At 39.0% G+C, this 25,264-nt stretch overlaps 1 protein-coding gene and 1 pseudogene across 1 annotated transcript; both read right to left on the reverse strand.

The window, feature by feature from the left end:
* Positions 1 to 675: 675 nt before the first annotated feature.
* LOC110542640 (olfactory receptor 4C5-like) lies at positions 676 to 1,547 on the reverse strand (annotated as a pseudogene).
* Positions 1,548 to 6,542: 4,995 nt separating this feature from the next.
* On the reverse strand, positions 6,543 to 7,484 carry LOC110543290 (olfactory receptor 4C12-like). The gene has a single exon (XM_021629653.1). The coding sequence runs from the start codon at positions 7,470 to 7,472 to the stop codon at positions 6,543 to 6,545; it is 930 nt and encodes a 309-aa protein (XP_021485328.1). The 5' UTR covers positions 7,473 to 7,484.
* Between the last annotated feature and the right edge of the window lie 17,780 nt (positions 7,485 to 25,264).

Below are 25,264 nucleotides of genomic sequence, written 5' to 3' on the forward strand. Positions count from 1 at the left end.
ATGGCCATTTTTACTATGTTAATCCTGCCAAGCCATGAGCATGGGAGATATTTCCATCTTCTGATATCTTCTAATTCTTTCTTCAGAGACTTGAGATTTTTTTTCATACAAGTCTTTTATTTGCTCGGTTAGGTCACAGCAAGGTACTTTGTGGTTATTGTCCTTTGTGGTTATTGGGAAGATTGTTGTTTCCCTAATTTCTTTCTCAGCCGAAAAAAAAATTTTTTTTACACACAGATTTTACACACACACACACACACACACACACACACACACACACACATCTAAAAGTCACTTTCTACCAAAGGAATTGTGTTATTAGATTATTCTATGGCTATATCTATAATAATTTAAATCACTTCTTGGATTTAATCAGAGAAAATTATTTACTATGGAAATAGCAAGGTTATAATGTTAACATTGCTCCTGGAAATGTGCAGTGTAGTAATCTAATTTTTGGGATGAGTTTTGCTACAAAGATTCTCATTGCTCAAAATGTTCTAAGTAGAAAATCTTTAAGTTATCTTTAGTAATATATCAACCCTTATGAAAGAGAAACCCATACAATTCTAGAAGAAGAAAAATTTAAAAACCCTTATTCTGACTTCAATAGCATTATCTTTTACATGAATTACCCTTAATAAAATAAGAATAAAATTTATTTCTACCTTCTGTTCATGTAAATCTTTTCACAGATTTTCTTTGGTTCCACAGTTTTCTCATGACATTTTTCACCTCTGTGTTTCTGAGTGTTTAGATTAGAGGATTTAACGTGGGTGTTAGCACAGTAGAGAACACAGCCACAGCTTTGTTAATTGGAAAGATGAAAATGGCCTAAGGTAAACAAATATACCAGGTACAAAAAATGGGAGGACCATTGTAATATGGGAGGCACAGGTGGAGAGAGCCTTTTGCTGTTCTTCAGTGCTATGAGTCTTGAGTGCAAAAAGCATACACATTAGCACACTGTTGACAGAAACAAAGCATCCAAAATATGGATTGTCAGTGCAAGAGAGTTTTAGGAGGGGGAAAAGGTCACAGATGAAATGGTCGATGTTATTTGGGCCACAGAAAGGCAACCAGACCATAAAGAGAATTTGAATCAGAGCATGAAGAAATTCCCCAGCCCAGGGCATGGAAACCAGAAAGCCACACACTCTCCTGTTCATTGTGATCATGTAGTGCAGGGACTTGCAGATGGCCATACAGAGGTCATAAGCCATAGCTGTGAGCAGGATGATCTCAATTCCACCAAAGAAATGTTCTGCAAAGATCTGAATCATGCAGCCATTAAAAGAGATAGTTTTCTTTTCAGCAAGGCCATGGTGGAGGAGCAGCAGCCATCTGTGAAGGATAAAAAGGACAGAAAAAAACATGTGGCAAATCCCAGTTTGTGCTAGAGATGACTATGTTACAATAATGAGTAGATAGCAATGAGCATAAGAGAGTAGACGACTGCAAACAAGACAAACGAAAAGTTTCTGCACATTTGGCTTCTGTGTCAGTCCAAGCAGAATAAATTCTATTAAATTCTTCACTTGCTTCATGAATCTAATTTGAGATTTGGATAATTAATTAATCTGTAAATAGCTTGCTGAGTAGTATTCCATTGTGTAGATGTACCACAATTTCTGTATCCATTCCTCAGCTGAGGGTTATCTGGGCTGTTTTGCTATGAAACATTTGCCTATTAATCAAAAGTAATCATGGGAAGTAAGAAAACGTTTAAATATGCTTCCTACACATAGGATGTATAAATATAAATATCAATATAGTGAATAACCACGTTTTAAGAACAAACATAGACAAGTCCTCTTGGGATTGCCAGCTATAGTTGAGTTTCTGTGTCTTCTGTGAAAGCAACTTTGGAGATGATTCTTCTTGAATCTATTACAGTGTTGACTCTTCTTGAATCTATTACAGTGTTACCTCCTATTAATGATTCTTCCCATCTTTTAGGAATATACATTTTATATAAATAAATGAAAATCCCATGTGTGTCCATTGTACTTTCATATTTATTCTATTCATTCCTCTAACAATTTGTAAAGTTGTGTTGTTATTTTTACTTTGTAAATTGGGAAGCAGGATGCAAGGTGCCAAGAAATATAGCTCAGCAAGAATCAAGATCATAAGGGAGTAAACTTACAATTCTGAGTCTAATATACTTGAATACTATGATAAAATATTTAACATTTTACCAAAGAGTCAGGAGACAAGGGACTTTGAGGAAGGAATAGGATTTTAGAGCAATATAAAGGAGCCTCTAATGAATATTGTTTTCCAAATGTTTGGGAATTCAAAAATGTCATCATTAACATTTGTGTTAGTATGTACATGCATGGTAATAAAATCTCTCCATAAAACTTCTAGCTATATTTAAGGGATATTATTTGCACACAATTATTTGCTTATTTTAATATAAAACCTAACTAAGTTCAGAACTTAAGAGGAAAAATGATTAACAAGTGTAATTTGATCTAAATGTTCTATGACTTTTATTAGTTGCTTGTTTTTAAGAGTGATACTTAGTTTCTTTATATATTATTACCTAATATGTAAAATTAAACATAAAATCATATTATTATCTATTTGATTAAAATATCATGTGTTTAGGGGACCTAAGTCCTTAGTTGATGTCTCAGTCTCTGTAAGCCCCATATGAGTGGGTTAGTTGTCTCTGTTGGTCTTCTTGTAAGGTTCCTATCCAGGTCCTTCCATCTTTCCCCCAATACTTCTGCAGGACTCCCAGAGTTTTGCTCCCTGTTTGGCTGCAAGCCCCATCATTTGTCTAGATCTGCTGTTGACTGGAGCCTCCCAGTCAAGTTAGGCTCCTGGCTGCAAGCATAGCGAAATATCATTATTAGCATCAGGGGCTGGCATTCCATCTTACATCAGACAGAATGGCTAAGATAAAAAAAAACCCTCAAGTGACAACACATGCTGGAGAGTATGTGGAGAAAGGGAAACACTCCTTTATTGCTGGTGTGAATGCAAAATTGTACAACCTCTTTGGAAATCAGTCTGCTGATTTCTCAGAAAATTGGGATTAGTTTTACCTCAAGACCCAGCTATATCACTCCTGGGTATATATTCAAAAGATGCTTCATCATACATCAAACACATTTGCTCAACTACGTTCATAGTGGCTTTATTCATAATAGCCTGAAACTGGAAACAACCTAGATCTCCCTCAACCAAAGAATAGATACAGAAATTGTGGTACATTTACACAATGGAATACTACTCAGCTATTAAAAACAAGGGAATCATAAAATTTGCAGGCAAGTGGATAAAACTAGAAAAGATCATCCTAAGTGAGGTAACCCAGACCCAGAAAGACACACATGGTATGTACTCACTTATAAGCAGATATTAGACATATAGTACAGGATAATCATACAATCCACAGACCCAAAGAAGCTAAGTAACAAGGAGGGCCAATGGAAGGTGCCTGAATGTCACTCAGAAGAGGAAACAGAATAGACAGCAGAAGTGGATGAAGAGGAGAGAAACAAGGGTAGGGATCAGGTGTAGGGAGAATGGGAGTGGGAGATGAGAGTGCTAGGAACAAGAAGGGAAACTGGAGAGGGATATCTCTTGGTCAAGCTGGACACCTGATACAGGGTAGGCTCCTGGGAGGATATGGGTGTGATTCTAGCTGAGACTCCTAACAGGGGGAGACCTGAAGACTCCCCCTGTTATATATTATTACCCCTGACATAATAGCCTCCTAGCCTGCGGGACTAGTGGAAGGAGGGGATCAACAACCACCAACAAAACCTGTGATCCAAAATTACCCGCCTACAACAAGTGTAGGGATAACCAGGGAGCAAAGATAGAGGGAAACAATAATTGGCCCAACTAGAGACCCACCCTGCGCTAAAGAGCCAGCCATTGACGTTAATTATGATACTCTGCTATAATTTCAATCTATGTCTTTTTATAGGGAATCGAGGGCATTGATACTGAGAGATATCAATAAACAATGATTGTTAATTCCTGTTATGGTGATGGTAGTAATGGTGGTGGTATGTGTGTGTGTGTATCTACCCAAGCTGGTACAGCTATTTTTGTTTTGGCGATGTGAGATTATTTATTTCCTGTGTTTTCATGTGTGTAGTTATAGATAGATAATGTTTAAATTTGATTGTATGGTAGACTATTGTTTATTCATTTATGGCAATTGAAAGTTCTACTTTCATAAACGCCCAATAAAACTAAAATGTAAGTTAAGTCACATAGTATTATGTTATAAAAACATATTCATGTTTTTAATAATAGCAAGAACTGGAGAGGACAGGAACTCCACAAGGAGAGCAACAGAACCAGAAAATTTGAACACAGGGAACTTCCCAGAGACTCATACTCCAACCAAGGACTATTCATGGAGATAACCTAGAACCCCTACACAGATGTAGGCCATGGCAGTTCAGTGTCCAAGTGGGTTACATAGTAATGGGAAGAGGGACTGCCTCTGACATAATCTGATTGGCCTGCTCTTTGATCCCCTCCCCCTGAGGGGGGAGCAGCCTTACCAGGCCACAGAAGATGACAATGTAGCCACTTCTGATGAGAACTGATAGTCTAAGATCAGAAAGAAGGAGAAGAAGACCTCCCCTATCAGTGGACTTGGGGAGGGGCATGCATGCAGAAAGGGGAGGAAGGGTGAGATCGGGAGGGGAGGAGGGAGGGGCTTATGGGGGATACAAAATGAATAAAGTGTAATTAATAATAATAATAAAGAAGATAGCAGTAAATGTGATTATTATCTTCAAAAATCCAAATTGTTCATTAAAATACAAATTTAGCATAGGTTGGTTTGCCCCTGACAGTTCATAGTAATGATTAGCATGAAATCAAAGTAAAAAAACATGCTAAATCAGGAGATGGAAGCACAGAGAGCTAAAGACTCTCAAAAAGGGGGTTACAAAAAGGAACAGTGAGATATTCCTAAGCGGTTACTGGCCATTTTTGTGGAACTTAAAATGTTCATCATATAATACAAATAATATAATATCAAGGGAATAGAAGGAAAACCAACATACATGAAGAAGTGCAGAGTACATGAATCTCATTATTGTGTAACTCATGGACCATCCAGATATATCAGTGAAGAACCATAAGAGGAACCACAAGACCTGCACAAGTTCAAACCGCAAAAATATCTCAATATTGAGAAGGGGAAGTGAACACAAATTTCTACTTCTAACCAAGAAGTTGCAATTACTACCTGCTGGAAAAGGGAGAATCAGTTTGTTCCAATAATGGCCTGCTCTTTGATCACCTCCCCTTGAGGGGGGAGCAGCCTTACCAGGCCACAGAAGATGACAATGCAGCCATTCCTGATGTGATCTGATAGACTAAGATCAGAAGGAAGGAGAAGAGGACCTCCCCTATCAGTGGACTTGGGGAGGGGCATGCATGAAGAATGGGGAGGGAGGGTGGGATCAGGAGGGGAGGAGGGAGGGACTTATGGGGGGATACAAAGTGAATAAAGTGTAATTAATAAAAAAAGAGTCTGAATTAAAAATATTTTTGGTCATATTGTAAAGATTTTTATTGTTTGTTATTATTATTTACATTTTATCAACTCTGCATCCCAGCTGCATGTAGCTCCCCCATTCCCTCCCAATCCCACCCTCCCTCGCTCAGCTCCTCCCTGCCCCTTTCCAAGTCCATGGACTGGGGAGGACCTCCTCCCCTTTCGTCTGGCCCTGTTTTATCAGGTATCTTCAGGGCTGGCTGCAAAGTCCTCTTCTGTGGCCTAGCAGAACTGCTCCTCCCTTTGGGGGGTGGGGAGTCAAAGAGCCTGCCATTGACTTCCTGTCAGAGATAGTCCCTGTTTCCCCTAACATGGGAAACCAATTGGTTATTGAGCTACCACAAGCTTCGTCCGAGTAAGGGTTCTAGGTTATATCCATACATGGTCCTTGGTTGGAGAAACAGTTTCAGAAAAAAACCCTGTGCCCAGATATATTTGGTCCTTTTGGGGCTCTCATCCTTTCCCTGTCATACTAACTCCCCTTCTGCTGAAGTTTTGGTTATGAGTCTTAGTATCTGTTTTGAAACGCTGCTTGGTAGGATCTTTCAGATGCCTTCTGTGGTAGACTCCTGTCATATGTCCTATGCACATCCCATTTGTCTTTCTAAGTGAGGATTGATCATCTTACCTCGTGTCTTCTTTCTTGTTTATCTCCTTTAGGTGTATAGACTTCAAAATATTATTTTAATTAATCAACAATAATCAACATCAAATACACATGAAATTATCACTATCAAACCAATATTTTAAATTCATGCTTTTTAGATCCCATCACTTTACAAATATTTGCTTATTCAGAAGAAATTAGTTGTGACTGCAGACACATAAGACAGAGAAACATAAATATGGATAAAAGCCTGATTTCAAATTTTTACTGAAGCAGCTGTATTCAAGTAATATCCAACTCTGCATTATAGTTGATATTTTTATCTCTAGCAAAAAAAATGGTGTCTGAGATTTCATGTATGTCTTCTGTGTGTAAAATTCAATGGCATGTTTAATTATTATCAGATGTCACTTTTTTTCTCCAGAGTTTCTTTATTGCATCTTTAACTTCAGAATTCCTGAGGGTGTAGATTAAAGGATTCAGCATTGGGGCCACCATAGTATAAAAGACAGCAACACCCTTATCAAATGGCAGAGTGGTCACTGGGCGTAGATAGATAAATGTGCAAGGAATAAAGAATAAAACTACTACTGTGATGTGAGACACACAGGTGGATAGAGCTTTGCGCCTGCCCTCCAAGCTATAGTTCCTTAGAGAGCGCAAGATAATTACATAGGATCCTATCAAGAGGAGGAAGTTAAATAGGCAGATGAACCCACTGTTGGCAGCAACAAAGAGACCAAGGGTATGTGTGTCCATGCATACAAGTTCCAACAATGGGTACAAGTCACACATGAAATGGTCTATGATATTAGGACCACAGAAGGGCAGCCAGACTGTAAAGAGGATCTGAATAGTTGCGTGGAGAAATCCTCCGGTCCAGGCCATGCCCACCAGGAGAATGCAAAGCTTGTGGCTCATGATGATCATATAGTGCAAAGGTTTGCAGATAGCCACATAGCGGTCGTAGGCCATCACTGTCAAGAGAATGATCTCAGTAGCACCAAAAATGTGCTCTGCATAGACTTGAGCCATGCATCCGTTAAAGGAGATGACTTTATTCTCTCGAAGGGAGTCCACGATCAGCTTCGGAGCTGAAGAAGAAGTGTAAATTGTATCTATCAAAGAAAGATGGCTCAGGAAGAAGTACATTGGGGAACTCAGAGCCTGGCTGTTGATGATGATGACCACAATAAGCAGGTTGCCTGAAATTGTTATCATGTACAGAACCAAAAATGTAATGAACACTACCTTCTGCATTTGGGGGTTCTGTGTAAGACCTGTCAAAACGAATTCAGTCACATTCCTTTTCTTCTCCATTTGTGTGGTATGGCTAATTTTTTTTTCAAAATCCAAATGAAAGTATTTTTTCTTCAGAACAAAAAAGAAAAGAGAAAATCATAAAGTGATTAAATAACCCCAAATTCTAATCTTAAGAATTCTACCATGTCACAAATGAGACCTAGTCTTCCCAAACCCTAACTGTTGCTTACTTGACTTTCCTAGTCCTTATTTATTTATTTTTAGTTCAGAAAAAATTCTTAAAATACATAGAATACCCCAAAGGAAGTATCTAATTTCTTACAATCAAAGGAACAATTGCAAATTTTCCTTTTACAATAATGGAACACAATGATCAATCAAAACAGTTTAGAGATTAACATATATATATATAAATATATATATGTAAGCACATAAATTACAACCATGAAACAGTCCTTAAACTCCAATTATAGTTCTATAAATGTAACAGAAGAAAAATTAATTATAATAATTATGTAAGTAGTATTTGAAAATTCTACTCTTTACATGTGTATTCTAGGAATAAAATTAAATTTTGAAGTTTTCACATAAAATTTAAATAGACTGTGATTCACTGATGTTAAAACACAAGTATATTTGTTCCCTTCAAATCTTTGCAGAAATGAAGGAAATGTTAAGTGAAATAAGTCAATGGCAATATCGCATATACTCTCTCGTAAGTGGATTCTAAAACCAGCATCAATCTAATGGTACAACTAGAACTGGAAAATGGGGAGCTCAAGAACAGATACCAACCAATTAAACATTCACAGACAGCACTGGCACATGTTCCACAACACAGTTGGATGACTGCAGTTCACAATGAAATACATGTTTTTTAAAGATCTGAGAGGAGCTCAAAGTCTCCAAATATAAAGAGGTAACATAAAAGGGAAATATTAATGATCCTGGTTTGATCAGTACATACTGTGTATATGTGTTAAAAGTTTTATTTTGTCCCATTAATATGTGCAATTGCTACATGTTAATAAAAAATAAGGTAGAGTGTGGAGGAAGAGCTCTGTGGTTAAGAATGAATGCTGCTCCTGCAGAGGACCTCAGTTCAGCTCCTAGCACCCACATCAGGTGGTTCACAATCAAATACAACTCTGGCTCCAGATAATTCTGAATTTATTCTTGTCACAGAAACCTGCAGTCACATGTGCATATACACAAAAATAGACACACACACAAATTTTCCAAAAAAAGCATAACAATGCTCTATATTCAAAAAACATACTGAAAAATTTACTTAATTAAAAGATTGGAGGAATTTACTTCAGATACAAGATTATGAGTGACTTGTTATTTCTTTCTTTAATTTTTCATCATTTTCCAAATTATCATAAATTGTATTACTACTTTTATAATCAGAAAATAACTGATTTCTATATTTAGTCCTATCATTTAAAGGTGAATATTTAAGCTGAGTAAAATATATCACAACAAATATAAGGGGTTATCCATTAACACATTGTGGAAATCTAAGAAGTAGCATCAGAATGAAACTAAAAGTTACTGGAGTGTTTTCATAAAACTGTGCTTATCAGTTCACTAAATGAGCATAGGACAAGGGCAGTAATGGGAACTAGTGAATGGCCACTCAGGACACAGTAGAAGAGAGTCCTGACCACCCCACATAACACTTTGAATCACCCTGGATATCATGTTTACTCTACAGTTAAATATATGCTCTCATTTGAACTAACCCCACTAACCAACAATGTACTTGAACAGTAAATAATTTAAGCCTGAATAATCAACCTGAGTCCACTTAATACAAAATCTGTTTCATTTACTTGCTGAAAAATGCAGATGTCACTCAAGATTCACCATATTACTGAAAACTGTTTTGTCATTATCAGTTTCTATTTCTTCCTGAACTTCAAATTCCTTTTTTTAAAAACAACTTTTTCTGCCACACCAGAACTGGGAAGGGTGAGAGGAATTATCACCATCACATGTTGTCATGATACATACTGAAGTATGTGGGAAACATGCCTTTCTGCATGGCTTCAAGAACGCCTCCCTGACACATGGACCTCACAGCTCTGAACCAGGTCTCACAGCCTCCCTTCTAAATAGCCCAAAGTAGCAGATAATCTGCCCAGGAACAAGAACCCCTGTGAATAAAATAGAGTGCGCTTCTAATTGCTAACTCTTCTCTAGGGGAATTAATCCTTAGGATAGCAAAGACTGGACAAATATGTTCTTATAACACTCAAATATCTGTCTCAGTCATATTTTATAATAAAAACACATATAAACTTCAAACATTTAATATCTATCATTACTTCAGTTAATAGTTCCATTTCCTGCAAATTTTCAAGTAATCTGAATAAATTTTAATTCTCTTTTAAAACATTCAGATTCCTCCTTTTTCCTAACATCATGCAGACACAAAGACAAACTGAACAACTTTCCATATGACAAAACTGATGTCTTTGGTACTCAGTGGAAGATTAAATGAATAAATGTTTCATTCCCTGCATTGGTTCAAAGTCTAAATACCTGTGGCATTTGCAGAGGATCAAGGAGAGATTGATCTTTCATAAAAGATGTAATAGAAAGGCAAGGATATAAATGGACAACCTCATCCCACATTAACAAAACCAGGTTACTTATTTAAATTCCCATTCTAAGGTATTTGGAAGTGAAGCTTTTGCGGAGTTTTGTGGCAGCATAATGACTGCCGTGGTACATCCTTACACTGAGGACTGGCAGAGAGTGCACTTGGCACTGTACAAAGTGATTTGTGTGTAGTATTTCACCTATTCCTCACAACAGTGTCAAAGGGTTTGGGTATAGGAAGACTAGAAATGGACTTTCGCAGTGACCTGATTTGCCAGGGTTGCTTGGTACCATGTGAGGGCCTCCCTTTCTCTGAAAATAATATGACAGGGGAAAAGAGAAGGCAGCATGAGGGTGGGACCAGGAGGAGAGGAGGGAGGGGACTGATATCAGGCTGTAAAGTGATTAAATAAATAATAAATGAAAAAATTAACCTGCATATATATCCATATTTACAGCTTAAAGAAACAAACATTTTTGCAAATTGTCCTAAAACATCTGAAAACGTTCAAAAAGTATTATTTTGATGATTTTATGACAAACTTCTTAACATGAGGTTAAAATGCAATCAGTAAGATTGAAAATCAGAATTCTGGGAAACTTACTGTGGCTAGTGTTGCAACTGAATGCCCAGAATCTTCATAAACACAGAGTAATCATCACACACAGCTATTCCAACAGCATTTCATGTAACACGTATGTTCCAAATCCACAATGACAGGGACTGTCAAATGTCACACACTACAAATGCATTAACTAGTTCTTGTAAATCTTGATGGTTTTAGAATGGCTGTCAAAAGAAAAGATAGAGTCACTAACGCTGTTGAATTAGACACTCAAAGTTCTTCCTTCTAAAATGAGCCTTCCTCACCTACATCAAGTTACAAAGCAAGATACGAATATGCCTACACTTGAAAAGAATAGAACCACATATAGAAAGAAAGTCTAACGAGTAATTTATTAAATTATAAGTCTGTCTCACCTTTTTCCTCCAAGGAATTAATTATTTCTGCTTTTTGAAGAGTTTGTCTTAGGGACAGATACTTAGAACTATGTATCTCTAAACAATTCACTGATTAGTCCTTTTCTGGCAGATGAGACTAATTTATTAACAGCCTATATCTCTGGTCTGGATTGCTGTGATGAAGTACATATTTCATAAGCCCTTGAGGACCATGACTGGGACTGGAAGGGCTCTCAGTACTATATGAATAACAACTTGGGGTTTTGCTCACTCTATGTCCCTGAGGAATCTTTCTTGCAGCCTGAGGTCATGTACAAGATGGAGACACTCAATCTCCCAATTGTACTAGAATGCATCAGTACTCTTCCTGTCCCTAGGAATGAGTTTTGGAAACTGATATAGTTTTAAGTAGTATGATATCTAGAAGATAAAATCCTACTGTTTAGCCTCCCTATGTAGAATGAAAAAAGATCTTCATTAATCCTACATATGACAGAGGGCTCATATTCAAAATATATAAAGAACTCAAGAAATTAGACATCAACAAAACAAATGACCCAATTAAAAAATGGCTGGTCCGCCTGGGACACAGCCAACAGAGATAAAATGTGGTCTTTCCCCTAAGCTCCATTGTCAGTATTTCGGCTCCGCCTTCCTTCCCAAGGAGATCTGTGGGGCCCAAGTAACATTAAGGGCCATCTCGGGCACAGCCAGCAGTGGTGAGATGCACACTGTCCTCTGATCTCCATGGCTCTGCCTCCTTTCTGGAGGAGGCCTTCTGATCTTCTATCTGGTGATCTGAACACCCAGGCTAGACTCCTCCTTGCCATTCCCCTGCTTGCTGGATCCACCTGGGGCACAGCCAACAGAGATGAGCTGCATGCTGTCCCCAGAGCTTCATTGCCAGGCTCATGGCTCTTCCTCCCTTCTTAAGGAGGCCTGCAGGACCCCAGAAACATTCAGGCATACCTAAGGCAGAGCTATCAGAGGTGAGTAGCATGCTTTCCCCTGAGCTCCATTGTCAGGCCTGAGGCTCTGGATGCCTCCAAAGCAGTGTTGCCAGCATAAGAAAAATCCAGCCAACACCAGGGATAACCAGATAGCTACAAGCCAGCATAAGAACACAATCAACAAGAGCCATGAAATATAACACGACCAGGACTTAGCTATTCTACTACAAGAAGCTCTAGATGTCCTAACACAGCCAAAGCACAAGAAGATAATTTTAAATTCAATGTTATAAAAATGATGGAGGCCTTTAAGGAGGAAATGAATAAACCCTTTAAAGAAATACATGAAAATACAATCAAACAAGAAAAGGAAATGAATAAAACTGTTCAAGACCTAAAAATGGAAATAGAATAAATAAAGGAAACACAAACTGAAGAAATCCTGGAGAATACAATAAGAACTAAAGATGCAAGTATCACCAACAGAACACAAAAGACATAAGAGAGACTCTCAAGTGAAGAAGATATGATGGAAGAAATTGATACATTGGTCAAAGAAAATATTAAATCTAAAAAGTTCCTGACACAAATTATCCAAGAAACCTGAGATACTTATGAAAAGACCAAACCTAAGAATAGAAGGAATAGAAGAGACTACCAGCTCCAAGTCCCAGAAAATAGTTTCTTTTTATTTTCCCTCTTAGTAGATAATTTTTTATTTACTTTAATTTATTACAATTTATTTACATTATGTCCTAACTGTAGCCCCTTCCCTCATCCTCTCACAATACCACTCTCCAGCCCTCTTCTCCTCCCATGCCCCTCCACAAGTCCACTGATAGGGGAGATCCTCCTCCCATTCCTATGACCCTAGACTATCAGGTCTCATCAGGACTGGCTGCATTATCTTCCTCTGTGACCTGGTAAGGCTGCTCTGCCATCAGGGGTAGATGACCAAAGAGCTAGCCACTGAATTCATGTCAGAGACAGCCCCTGTTCCCTTTACTAAGGAACCCACTTGGACACTGAGCTACTGTGGGCTGCAACTGTGCAGAATTCTAGGTTATTTCCATGAATGGTCCTTGGTTGGAGTATCAGTCTCAGAAAAGACCCCTGGGCATAGATTTTTTGGTTCTATTGCTCTCCTTGTGGAGCTCCTGTCCCTTCCAGGTCTTTTTATCTCCCCCTTCTTTCATAATATTTCCTGCACAATGCCCAAAGTTTGGCTATGAGTCTCAGCATCTACTTTGGTATGCTGCTAGGTAGAGTCTTTCAGAAGCCCTCTGTGGTAGGTTCCTGTCCTGTTCCTTGTTTTTTCCCCTCTTCCAGTGTATATCCTTTCTGAATGAGGATTGAGCATCTTTTTCATGCCTGTAAATTTTTTGATGAATTGCATATTAAATTTTTGTTGAATTTTCAATAATGATTTTCTTTTACAAGTTTTTTTTCACATAATATTTTTATCATGATTTTTCTTCTCCATTTTCTTCTAGAACCTTCTTCCCTCCCTCTCAAATTCATGTTCTCTCTTTCTTTTCCCTTTCATTCTTCTAAAAACAAAACAAAGCAAAATCAAACTTCAAAACAAACAAAAAAACTAAAAAGACAAAAAATTCCTAGCCAACAAAATGAACTTGCCTCACATACAGAAACAATACAAAAGCATATCTATAGTATTACTTTATGCTGGCAAGCTACTTTTGGGAAGGAGGCCAGTCCTTGAGTTTATTTGATATACTCAGTGACACTCCACTGAAAGACACTGTTCTTTTTTAGATTCTTGTTTCGGCATGGAATTTTGTGACTATTTTCTCTTTTCAATACTGGTATTTTGTCTGGCTTGAATCCCTGCAGGTTGCATACAGACTGTTAAAGTCTGTAAACTGATGCATGCACTGGTGTCTGGAAAACACTCTTTCCTTGGAGTCATCCACAACCTCTTCTTTTACAGTTTTTCTATCTCTTCTTCTGCATAGGTTTCTGAGCCTTGAAGTATGCATTGATGAAGATATTCCATTTAAGACAAATGTGGTGTACTTAGTCCTAAATATTTTTCTTAATATAATTGTTTTGGTGGACTTCTTTAGGTTTCCTGCCTACTAATTCTTTATTTTCATATGTATTAGAAAAGTCTCTTCAATTCATAGTTTTTCCATTCTTTCACTTATTTTGATAAATAGAAATTCTAATTTAATTAAACTTATTTTGAAATATTCTCTTTAAATGTTTTAAAAATAAATTTATTAAGATACTCATAATCTGTGATGTACTCATGTTGTTTTGAAAAGTATAAGCATTATTTAGTTATAATTTAACTAAATTTTTATTTTGTTAGCTCTCATAGTATTTATTTTTTTTGTGTGCTAAGAAACCCATGATCTACTTTCCTTTTTTATTTTGTTTTTTTTTACCTTTTATTAATTACACTTTATTCACTTTGTATCCCCCCATAAGCCCCTCTCTCCTCTCCTCCCAATCCCACCCTCCATCCCCCTTCTTCATGCATGCCCCTCCCCAAGTTCACTGATAGGGGAGGTCCTTCTCTCCTTCCTTCTGATCTTAATCTATCAGATCTCATCAGGAGTGGCTGCATTGTCATTTTCTGTGGCCTGGTAAGGCTGCTCCCCCCTCAGGGGGAGGTGAACAAAGAGCAGACCAATCAGATTATGTCAGAAGCAGTCCCTCTTTCCTTTACTATGTAACCCACTTGGACACTAAACTGCCATGGGCTACATCTGTGCAGGGGTTCTCGGTTATCTCCATGTATGGTACTTGGTTGGAGTATGAGTCTCTGGGAAGACCCTTGTATTCAAATTTTCTGGTTTTGTTGCTTTTCTTGTGGAGTTCCTGTCCTCTCCAGATCTTACTATTTCCCACTTCTTACATAAGATTCCATGCACTCTGCCCAACAGTTGGCCATAAATCTCAGCAACTGCTTTGATAATCTGCAGGGCAGAGCCTTTCAGAAGCCCTCTGTGGCAGGTTCCTAGGTTGTTTCCTGTTTTCTTTTTCTTCTGGTGTCCATCCTCTTTGCCTATCAGTATGGGGATTGAGCATTTTAGTCAGGGTCCTCTCTCTTTATTAGTTTCTTTAGATGTACAGATTATAGTAGGTTTATCCGATATTATATGTCTATATGAATGAGTCTATACTGTGTGTGTCTTTCTGCTTCTGGGATAGCTCACTCAGGATGATCCTTTCCAGGTCCCACTATTTACCTGCAAATTTCATGATTTCCTTATTTTTCATTGCTGAGTAATATTCCATTGTGTATATGTACCAGAATTTCTGCATCCCCTCTGTTGAGGGGCATCTGGGCTGATTTCAGCTTCTGGCTATTACAAATAAAACTGCTACAAACATGGTTGAGCAAATGTCCTTATTGTGTATTGGAGCCTCTTTTGGATATATACCTAGGAGTGGTATGGCTGGATCTTGAGGAAGCGCTATTCCTAGTTATCTGAGAAAGAGCCAGATTGATTTCCAGAGTGGTTGTACAATTTACATTCCCACCAGCAGTGGAGGAGGGTTCCCCTGCCGTTCACAGGTTTGTTATTTTATTTATGTTAACAGAATTTTTCCATCATACCTTTTGTAGAAATCAAATAACTATTAGAATGAGAAGCAACTCTACCTCAGTCAGTTCCACCCACATATCTTGTAACTTTTTATATTTTTTCTTGTATATTCTAGGTCCTGCCACACATAAGAAAAAAATCAGTTTGATTTTTAGGAACAGAAAAATTGCAAAATTTTGGGAAGATTTGGGAAGACGGCTCTAAAACGGTATCTTCTTAACATGACAAGGTCAGTGCATTCATTAACCCACAGCAGCTGGGTTTGCCTGCATGAGATGAAGTCAGTTAGCATTGTACCATGTATGGGGGAGGGCTTCACAGGCACTATCCCTACCTGAGGAGCTATTGACAGTTGCTAGTTTCTTAATGACAGAAAGTTTCTGTCAATGTTTGTCCTCTAGTAGGTTATTAATGCTGCAGCAGATGGCCCTACAAAAATGTTCATGTAGATTAGATCCTTTAAAAATATTTTTATATTAATTACAGTTTATTCCTTTTGTATCCCAGCTGTAGCCTCCTCCCTCATTCCCTCTCAATCACACCCTTCCTCCCTCATATCCTCCCATGCTCCTCTCCACGTCCACTGATGAGGTCCTCCTCCCTTTCCATCTGACCCTAGCCTATCAGGTCTCATTAGGACTGGCTGCATTGTCCTCCTCTGTGGCCTGGTAAGGCTCTTCCTCCCTCAGGTGATCAAAGAGCCAGCCACTGAGTTAATGTCAGAGACAGTCCCTGTTCCCCTTAATAGGGGACCTGCTTGGATACTGAACTGCTATGGGTCACATCTGAGCAAGGGCTATAGGTTATCTAGGTTATATCCATGAATGGTCCTTGGTTGTAATATCAGTCTCCAAAAAGACCCCTGTGCCCAGATTTTTTGGTTCTGTTCCTCTCCTTGTGGAATTCCTTTCCTCTCCAGGTCTTATTATCTCTCCCTTCTTTCACAAGATTCCCTGCAATCTGTCCAAAGTTTGGTTATGAGTCTCAGTATCTGTTTTGATATAATGCTGGGTGGAGTCTTTCAGAAACCCTCTGGTTTAGGCTCCTGTCCTATTTCCTGTTTTCTCCTTACAATGTCCATCCCATTTATCTTTCTGAGTGAGGATTGATCATTTTACCCAGGGTCCTCTTTCTTTCTTAGCTTCTTTAGATGTACAGATTTTAGTATGTTTATCCTATATTATAGGTCTAATATCCACTTATAAGTTAGTACATACTGTATCTCACTCAGGATACTCTTTTCTAGTTCGCACCATTTGCCTGCAAATTTCATATTTCCTTGTTTTTATTTGCTGAGTAGCATTACATTTTATAAATGGACCATAATTTCTGCATCCATTCATCTGTTGAGAGACCTCTGGGTTGTTTCTAGGCACTGCCTATTACGAATAAAGCTGCTATAAACATGGTTGAGCAAATGTTCTTGTTGTGTACTTGAGCATATTTTAGACATATTCCTAAGTGTGGTATAGCTCGGTCTTGAAGAAGCACTATTCCTAATTATCTGAGAAAGTGCCAGATTGATTTCCAAAGTGGTTGTACAAGTTTACATTCACACCATCAATAGAGTAGAATTCCTCTTTCTCCATATCCTCTCCAGTACGCATTGTCATGTGAGTTTTTGATCTTAGGCACTCTGATGGGTGTAAGGTGAAATCTTAGGGTCATTTTGATTTGCATCTTCCTGATGACTAAGGACCTTGAGCATTTCTTTAAGTGTTTCTCTGCCATTCTATATTCCTCTTCAGAGAAATCTCTGTTTAGCTCTGTATTTCATTTATTTAATTGAACTACTTGATTTGTTGCTTTTTAACTTCTTGAGTTCATTATCTATTCTGGATATCATTCCTCTGTCAGATATAGGGTTGGTAGAAATCCTTTCTCAGTCTGAGGCTGTCATTTTGTTCTGACAACAGTGTCCTTTGCTTTACAGAAGCTTTTCAGTTTCATAAGGTCCCATTTATTGATTGTTGATATTAGAGCCAGTGCTGTTCAGGTGTTCTGTTCAGAAAGTTATTTCCTGTGCAAATGAGTTCTAGGGTCTTCCCCACTTTTTCTTCTAATAGGTTTAGTGTGGCCGGTTTTATGTTGAGGTCTTTGATCCACTTGGATTTAATTTTGTAAAGAGTGAAAATATGTATCTATTTGCATTTTTCTACATGTAGACATGCAGTTAGACCAGCTCTATTTGTTGAAGATGCTGTCTTTTTTTCTACTGCATGGTTTTGGCACCTGTCAAAAATCAGGTGTCCATAAGTGTGTGGGTTTATTTCTGGATCTTCTGTTCAATTCCATTGATCCACCATTCGGTTTCTATGCCAGTAGCATGTGGTTTTTATTACTATTGCTCTGTAGCACAGCTTGAGATCAGGGATGGAGATAACTCCAGACAATCAGTAGTTGTACAGGATCATTTTGGCAATTCTGGGTTTTTTTTCCCATATGAAGTTGAATTTTTTTCTTTTTTATTAAATACACTTTATTCACTTTGTATCCCCCCATTAGCCCCACCCTCCACCCCTTTAAATCCCAACCTTCCTCCCATTCTTCATGCCTGCCCCTCCCCAAGTCCATTGATAGGGTAGGTCCTCCTCTCCTTCCTTCTGATCTTAGTCTATCAGATCACATCAGGAGTGGCTGCATTGTCATCTTCTATGGCCTGGTAGGGCTGCTCTCCCCTCAGGGGAAGGTGATCAAAGACCAGGCCAATCAGACTATGTCAGAGGCAGTCCCTCTTCCCATATTATGTAACTCACTTGGACGCTTCACTTCATCACTTCACTCAGGTAGATCATCCTGAGTGAGGTATCCCAGAAGCAGAAAAACACATGGTATATACTCACATGGTATAAGTGGATATTAGTCATGTACTATAGGTAATAATACTAAGATCTATCTGTACACGTAAAGAAGCTGAGCAAGAAGGAGGACCCTGAGTAAGATGCTCAATCTTCATTCAGAAAGGCAAACCGGATAGACATTGGAAGAAGATAAAAATAAGGAATAGGACAGGAGCCTACCACAGAGGGCCTCTGAAATACTCTACACAGCAGGTATCAAAGCAAGATGCTGAGGCTCATAGCCACACTTTGGGCAGAGTGCAGGGAATCTTATGAAAAAAGGGGGAGATAAAAAGACCCAGAAGTGTTTGGAGCACCACAAAGAGAACAACAGAACAAAAATCTCTGAGCCTAGGGATCTTTTCTGAGACTGATACAACCAAGGACCATTCATAGTGATAACCTAGATCCTCTGCACAGATATAGCCCATTGCAACTCAGTCTCGAAATGGACAATTCTATCATCTGATTGTATTTTCCTCTGCCACTTTGAGAGCTTTATTTTCCTCCTTTAAGGCCTCCATTATTTTCAAAACCTTAGATTTAAAATAAATATTTTTTCTTGCACTTCCTGTATGTTAGTATCTCTAGGGTTTGCTGTGATAAGATAGCTTGTTTTGAATGGTGACATTTGGCCTTAGGATTTTGGTGTTTTTTTTTTGTTTGTTTGTTTGGTTTTTTTTTGTTCTGTTTTTTTGTTTGGTTGCTTTTGCTTTTGCTTGTGTGCTTAAGCTGTCTTCTAGCCATCTGGGTGTCTCTGATGTCCAGGCAGTTTGGGAAAGGGCAGAAAGTGCTCTAAGCTGAATGTTGCTCTGGCCTGCTCAGGCCTTCTTGGGTTTGCAGATGTGGATAAGAGCCACAATACTTCTCACCTCTATTGGCCTTGTCTCAAGTGAGACAGACAGGTCCAGAGTCAGAATGGAAAGAGCTCTAAGCTGAGTGTTGGGGTTTGGGGAGCACTGGCCTCCTCTAGATGAAGGGCAATGGGACATGAGTCCTGCCTACAGCTCAACCCTCTGCTGGTTGTGTCTCAAATGTGATAGGTATCTCAGGGAGATGACAAGCGGGCTTTGGTGTTACAAATTGAGTTGGTAGCGAACAGTCCCTGACTTTACAGAATTGGATTTAGTTGCCCAGTCATTTGGAGACCAAGCAGAAGCTGTGCTCCTGGCATTCAGGTTCAGCTTATCTAAGCTATCTTGGACCCATGTCCTATTATCCAGCTGGTCTCTGCAGAGTGATCAGTACAGTAGTGGATTGGTGTTGGGATGTTGACTCCAGGTATCTAGGGGTTGCTTTTAGGGAAGCAAGAGCGATCCCAAGTTCTGATTGCTGGTGAGGATAGCTTCTGGGACTGGATACCGGTGTTCATTTATAAAAGCAGAATACCTAGGTAGCCACAACTCTGGAATTTTGCTCTATACTGGGACTTTGTGTGAAAATAGGGCACATGCCTAATACTACCAGAATGGCCAGCAACCAGGGCCTCGAGAGCCCAAAGACTTAGAGACTTAGAATAAAAACAAACATCACTGGGAAAAAAAAGAAAAAGAAAAAAGAAAGTAAGTGATATTCTGCCATACACCTAGACTAGAGCAAAGCCCTATTACCATCAGAAAGGCTTCCCTTAGAAGTTAATTGGAGAGGTGGGGCAAGATGGGGGCACTGGGAGGACCAGCAGCACAGTGACCAGCAATCAGAACTCGCAGCCATAAAACACAAGTGATTGTGTTTCCCAGGTGAGAGAATACCCCACGGTGGGGATTCAATCAGCTTTTAACTCACCCGGCTAAACCATGAAAAAGTTCCTGGTTCTGCCAGGCGCTTGGTCGCCAGCCCAGAGCCACAAGCCAGTGTGCTCTGGTCATGGTCCCAGACTGAACTGTGCGCAGCACAACATCAGAGACTGGAATTTCCAGTCGAGAAATAACCCCACGGTACAGGAAATGATTGGAACTGACCTTAGGTCACCCAGACATCCCCTGAAAAAGACTCGTGTTCCACGGGCGCCTCAGGAGCAAGCCCAGAGCCAAAGCCGGGGACCCAGCCTCCGGCCCAGAGCCCTGCCTGTGCGCCTGATTCACCGCCCCAGATAGAACTGTGAGCCCCAGGGGACCAGAAACTCAGTTTCACTGTCAGGTGCAAACCCACAGGGAGGTAATCGGTTGGTCTGATCTCAGAGCACTCAGCTGACACCCCCACCCCGAAAAGGGAAAATTACCCAGTTTAGACAGATGCCCGGACTCCCAAAGGCCAGAAAGGCAGAGCCAAACCCGTCTGTGCCTGCGGGTTCTACTCACCATCCCAGACAGAACAGCAGTCCCCAAAGCAAAGACTGGGTGTCCCTGTCAGGAGGAAACCCCACAGTGGGGGGATCATCAAGACTAATGCTCAGAACACCCAAAACCAAAAGACTTGCTGGATTCACGCAGACTCTAGGCTCTAGCCTTCTACTGCAGGCAGGAGCGCTATGCTCAGCTGCCATTATTGAGTACCAGTGGGGCACTGGGGCACACAGCTGCATCCTCAGACCTACAGAAACCAGAGAGCCATTACAGCAGCCCTCAGATACTGTGGCAAGGATCAACCAGTTATCCCTAGCTAGACTGACAAAACTGTGGGAATCCCTGGTCCTTCCAGAGGGCTGCACCCAAGAATTACACCTTAAGAGCAACAGCTGCTGCTCAATAAATTCAGAGCAAGAAACCCAGCAGCAGGACAGCCATCACCAGGACCTCTCCTGATGAGAGGTGAGCCTTCTTGAACACCACAGTTACCATACAGGTCCATACATCTGAAGTGAACTGTGACAATTCCTGAGAAACACCACTATCAGTTGACCATACCCAAAAAGCAGAGGAGAACTTCAGAGTTCTCCAAGTGGATTCTCCACCCCAGGACTCAGCAGGCACCAGAAATTAACAGACAACACCTGAGACAGAGAGATGGGTAGAGGCCACCGAAAAAGTACAACCAACAAAAGGCAAAACAACATGGCATCCCCAGAACCCAGTTATCCAGGGGCAAGTAGCCCTGGACACCCTAACATAAGTGAAATTCAAGAAGATGACCTAACATCCATGCTAATGAAGAGGTTAATGGAGGAAGAAAATAAAATGCATAAAGAATTAGGGGAAGATATAATAAAACAGATTATGGTTATCTGTAAAGAAGTACAGGAAGATGCAGCCAAACAGTCTGTGTTACTGAAAGAAATAAAAAAAAAAACAGAGGAATGCTCAAACAAACAGCTGAAGGAATTTAAGGAAAATATAGTCAGACAGGTAAAGGAAATCAACAAAATGGTTCAAGATCTGAAGACAAAATTGGAAGAATTAAAGAAAACACAAATGGAGGAAATCACGGGGAGGGAGAACCTACGAAAGAAAACAGGAACTACAGAGGTAAGCATAACCAACAGACTAAAAGAGAAGGAAGAAAGAATCTCAGGTGTGGAAGATATCCGTCAAAGAAAATAATAAATCTAAAAAATTCCTGACACAAACCATCCAAGAAATCCAAGACAACATAAAAAGACAAAATCTAAGAATAATAGGAATAGAGGAATAAGAAGATTCCCTCCTCCAAGGCCCAGAAAATATTTTCAACAAAATCATTGAAGAAAATTTCCCCAACTTAAAGGGGAAGCCTATAAGAATACAAGAAACCTACAGGATACCTAATAAAGTGTCCTGTAGACCAGAAAAGAAAATTCTCCCATCACATAATAATAAAAACAGTAAGTATACAGAACAAAGAAAAAATACTAAAAGCTGCAAGGGAAAAAGGCCAAGTAATGTATAATGGCAAACCCATCATAATCACATCTGACTTCTCAACAGAAACTATGAAAGCCAGAAGAGCCTGGATGGATATCATGCAGAGACTAAGAGAATACACATGTCAGCCTAGGCTACTGTACCCAGCAAAACTCTCAGTTCTCATAGACGGAGAAAACAAGATATTCAATGATAAAAACAAATTTCAAAAACCTACACAAAAATCCCACGTTACAGAAGATACTAGAAGAAAAAATACAACCCAAGAAAAGTAACTACTTTCAAGAAATCATAGGAAATAAATGACCTCACTACAGAAAAACAAAAGTAGCCAAACACACAAACACACTACCATGGCCAACATCAATATCAAAGGATCTAACAGCCACTGGTCATTAATCTCCCTAAACATCAATGGACTCAATTCTCCAATAAAAAGACACAGACTAACAGAATGGATGCATAAACAAGACCCAACAATCTGTTGCATACAAGAAACACACTTAAATCACAAAGATAGATATTACCTGAGAGTAAAGGGCTGGAAGATGATTTTCCAAGCAAATGGACCCAAGAAGCAAGCAGGAATAGCCATCCTAATATCTAATAAAGTAGATTACCAACAAAAATCAATCAAAAGAGATAGAGAAGGACACTTCATACTCATCAAGGGAAAAATCCACCAGGAAGATATCACAATCCTGAACGTCTATGCCCCAAATGCAAGGGCACTCACATTTGTAAAAGAAACTTTAATAAAACTTAAATCACACATAGACCCCCACACAATAATAGTGGGAGACTTCAACACCCCACTCTCAACAAAGGACATGTCAACAAAACAGAAATTAAACAAAGAAACAATGTCTCTAACAGAGGTAATGAATCATATGTACCACACAGACATCTACAGAACCTTTCACCCAAACTCAAAAGAATTTACCTTCTTCTCAGCACCTCATGGAACCTTCTCCAAAATAGACCATATAATTGGTCACAAAGCAAACCTAAACAGATACAAGAAGATTGAAATGATCCCTTGTATCCTATCTGATCACCATGGACTAAAACTGGACCTCAATGACAAAAATAGCAAAAGGCCTACACACACATGGAAACTGAACAACTTGCTTCTAAATGACAGCTGGTCAGAGAAGAAATAAAGAAAGAATTTAAAGACTTCCTAGAATTCAATGAAAATGAAGGCACAACATACCCAAACTTATGGGACACAATGAAAGCAGTGCTAAGAGGAAAGTTCATAGCACTAAGTGCCTTCAAAAAGAAATTTGAACCATCTCATGCAAGCAACTTAATGGCTCACTTAAAAGCCCTAGAAAAAAAGAAGCAGACAGACCAAAAAAGAGTAGATGGCTAGAAATAATCAAACTCAGGGCTGAAATAAATAAATTAGAAACAAATAAAACAATTCAAAGAATCAATGAAACCAAGAGCTGGTTCTTTGAGAAAATCAACAAGATAGACAAACCCTTAGCCAAAATAACTAAAAGGCAGAGAGAAACTATCCAAATCAACAAAATCAGAAACGAAAAGGGGGACATACCCACAGACACTGAAGAAATCCAAACAATAATTACATCTTACTTCCAAAGTATACATGCCACAACATTTGAAAATCTAAATGAAATGGATAATTTTCTTGATCAATTCTACATGCCAAAGCTGAATCAAAACCAGGTAAATCAAAATAGTCCTATATCCTCTAAGGAAATAGAAGCTGTCATCAAAAGTCTACCATGCAAAATAAGCACAGGGCCAGATGGTTTCAGGGCAGAATTCTACCAGACCTTCAAATACCAATACTCTTCAAACTAATACCAATACTCTTCAAACTATTCCACAAGATAGAAACAGAAGGAACACTACCAAACTCATTCTATGAAGCCACAGTCATCTTGGTACCTAAACCTCACAAAGACCCAACAAAGAAAGAGAATTTCAGGCCAATCTCCCCCATGAACATTGATGCTAAAATACTCAACAAAATACTTGCAATCCAAATCCAAAAACACATCAAAGACATCATCCACTACGACCAAGTATGCTTCATCCCAGGCGTGCAGGAGTGGTTCAATATACGGAAATCCATCAATGTGATCCACCACATAAACAAACTGAAAGAGAAAAACCACATGATCATTCCTTAGATGCTGAAAAAGCATTTGACAAAATCCAACATCCATTAATGTTTAAAGTATTGGAGAAATCAGGGATAGATAGTACATACCTGAATATAGTAAAGGCGATATATATCAAGCCTATAGCCAACATCAAACTGAAAGGAGAGAAGCTTAAATCATTCCCACTGAAATCAGGGACAAGGCAAGGCTGTCTACTTTCTCCATATATTTTCAACATAGTTCTTGAAGGCCTAGCTAGAGCAATAAGACAATTGAAGGAGATCAAGGGGATACAGATTGGAAAAGAAGAAGTCAAAGTATCACTATTTGCAGATGATATGATAGTATACCTGAGTAACCTCAAAAACTCTACCATGGAACTCCTAATTAACAGCTAATTAACAACTTCAGCAAAGTGGCAAGATAAAAAATTAACTCCAAAAATCAATAGCCGACCTGTATACAATGGACAAAAGGGCCGAGAAAAAATTAGGGAAACAACACCCTTCACAGTAGCCACAAAGGACATAAAGTACCTTGGTGTGAACCTAACCAAGCAAATCAAAGACTTGTATGAAAAAAATTTCCAGTCTCTGAAGAAAGAATTAGAAGAAGATATGAGAAGATGGAAAGATCTCCCATGCTCATGTCTTGGCAGGATTAATATAATAAAAATGGCCATCTTGCCAAAAGCAATCTACAGATTCAATGCAATTCCCATCAAATTACCAAGACAATTCTTTACAGACTTTGAAAGAAAAATTCTCACCTTCATATGGAACAACAAGAAACCCAGAATTGCTAAAACATTTCCCTACAGTAAAAGATCTTCAGGAGGTATCTCCATCTGTGATCTCAAGCTGTACTATAGAGCAACAGTTTTAAAAACTGCATGGTACTGGCATAGAAACAGACTGGTGGATCAATGAAATTGAATAGAAGACCCTGACATAAATCCACACACTTATGGACACCTGATTTTTGATA

The sequence above is a fragment of the Meriones unguiculatus genome, chromosome 18 (genome assembly GCF_030254825.1).
Source record: "Meriones unguiculatus strain TT.TT164.6M chromosome 18, Bangor_MerUng_6.1, whole genome shotgun sequence".
Taxonomy (NCBI): Eukaryota; Metazoa; Chordata; class Mammalia; order Rodentia; family Muridae; genus Meriones; species Meriones unguiculatus.

Excerpts from the sequence above, each read along its gene's own strand:
- LOC110543290 (XM_021629653.1), bottom strand. The coding sequence starts at position 7,472 with ATGGAGAAGAAAAGGAATGTGACTGAATTCGTTTTGACAGGTCTTACA.